The 1,509-nt window shown below is 40.5% G+C and overlaps 1 protein-coding gene across 1 annotated transcript; it reads left to right on the top strand.

The window, feature by feature from the left end:
* Positions 1 to 403: 403 nt before the first annotated feature.
* Positions 404 to 1,222, top strand: FOMMEDRAFT_136201 (uncharacterized protein; the record flags this gene model as incomplete). The annotated part of the gene is made up of 3 exons (XM_007269482.1): positions 404 to 715; positions 783 to 857; positions 914 to 1,222. The coding sequence occupies 3 exons, from the start codon at positions 404 to 406 to the stop codon at positions 1,220 to 1,222; spliced, it is 696 nt and encodes a 231-aa protein (XP_007269544.1).
* Between the last annotated feature and the right edge of the window lie 287 nt (positions 1,223 to 1,509).

The following is a 1,509-nucleotide window of genomic DNA, read 5'->3' as shown; positions in this document are numbered from 1 at the left end:
CTCTCACATAACCTCTCTTTCCCTTTCTTAACAGAATGCCTTATACAAACAATATAAAATCTTTTACAAGGTGAATTTTAGTCTGTCTTCAAAGTTATAATCTAAGTATAATACTTTAGCTTATAATGTAAGGTTATCATAATGTTTTCAATGAATTGTAATGATTTATAACACTCTTAGAGTCTTTATATACATTAATATACCTTATTTTATCCTTATAGTTGTGTTCTAACCCTTACATATGAATTACAATGTATATAAAATGCTAATATTTCTTTAAATGGACTGTAATTCATTATATTTAAATGGACTTTTTCCTGATGCTGAACTTCCAAAGTTGGAGGGAATTGGTACTTGTTAAGGGAGGCATAGACAGTATTCTAAGCTTGTATACAGTAAAGGCATGTTCAGCATGACGACATGCGTCACGCTCGAAGACGGTAGTGAAGCCATCGTCCAGTTCAAAGATGATGAAATCGATACGACCAAGGTTGCATTAGCACGAGGTCTGCTGGGCGAGATCGTCCCCAGTACTTTCGCCGTTAGGAATTCGAAGGCACATTTCGCCTACATCTCCAAGCTTGTCAAGGGTAAAATATGGCCAGAGTGTGAGTGCACCATCGAACAGAACTGCCACGTGGCATCCCAGCTTGGCAAAGTGTTGCCACGATGCATCGTCAACACATCCAGTGACAGCGTCGTCGATTTCTTTGTTGTTCCCCGCTCGAAGCACATTTTACACAAAGAGACATCTTGTATGGGCCGTTGAAGGAGAAATTCAGCTGTTGCTCACCGAATGCAGCCAACTCAAAGTCCTACCACTCGCTCTGTGCCATATTGATCTCAATGCTCAGAATGTAAGCCACTTTAATATCATTTTCTACACATTCGAAGTATCTGAAGGAATCAGTAGATTCTGCTTGACGAAAACTACAATATAAGCAGCCTAATTGGTTGGGAACTAGCAGATCTGATGCCTCTGGGCTCGAATGCTTGGTGCATCCGGTATTTGAGTGTAGATACCATTCGTGGGAAGGACTATATATCGGATAAAAGCCAACTTATGGCTGAAGCATTCTGGAAAAGTTTCATTGCAGGCATGCTGGAGGGCCTTCGTGCACACAGAGATGCTATTGTCATAGCTATGCAAATTAGCTATATCTTTTCTGTATTTTTTGGGAATGGCGGCCCTCTGGCAGATGAACTGCCTTTGATTTTTTAACACATGGATTGGCTTGAAGTGACTTTCAATTCTGCATACGCAATACTGTAGATATGTAATGTATTGCCATTATTCGTTCTTTATCGAGTTTTACTCCTGGGTTGTATTTACTGGTTGTGCTCATATCGTGAATGTTGACCATGACATCCACTGTGCACCTGTTGCCTTACGATATGCATGTGTGTTGCTCGAAACGATCGCGAATATTCTATGTTCTATGTCATGTTACGTCCTCCGACTCTCTGCTTGGCCTGGCGGCCAAGATGATGTTTAATACTGAAGGTATA

The sequence above is a fragment of the Fomitiporia mediterranea genome (assembly GCF_000271605.1).
Source record: "Fomitiporia mediterranea MF3/22 unplaced genomic scaffold FOMMEscaffold_10, whole genome shotgun sequence".
Taxonomy (NCBI): Eukaryota; Fungi; Basidiomycota; class Agaricomycetes; order Hymenochaetales; family Hymenochaetaceae; genus Fomitiporia; species Fomitiporia mediterranea.
The sequence above is the reverse complement of the archived record's forward strand: the minus strand, read 5'-3'. Positions and strand labels throughout refer to the sequence as shown.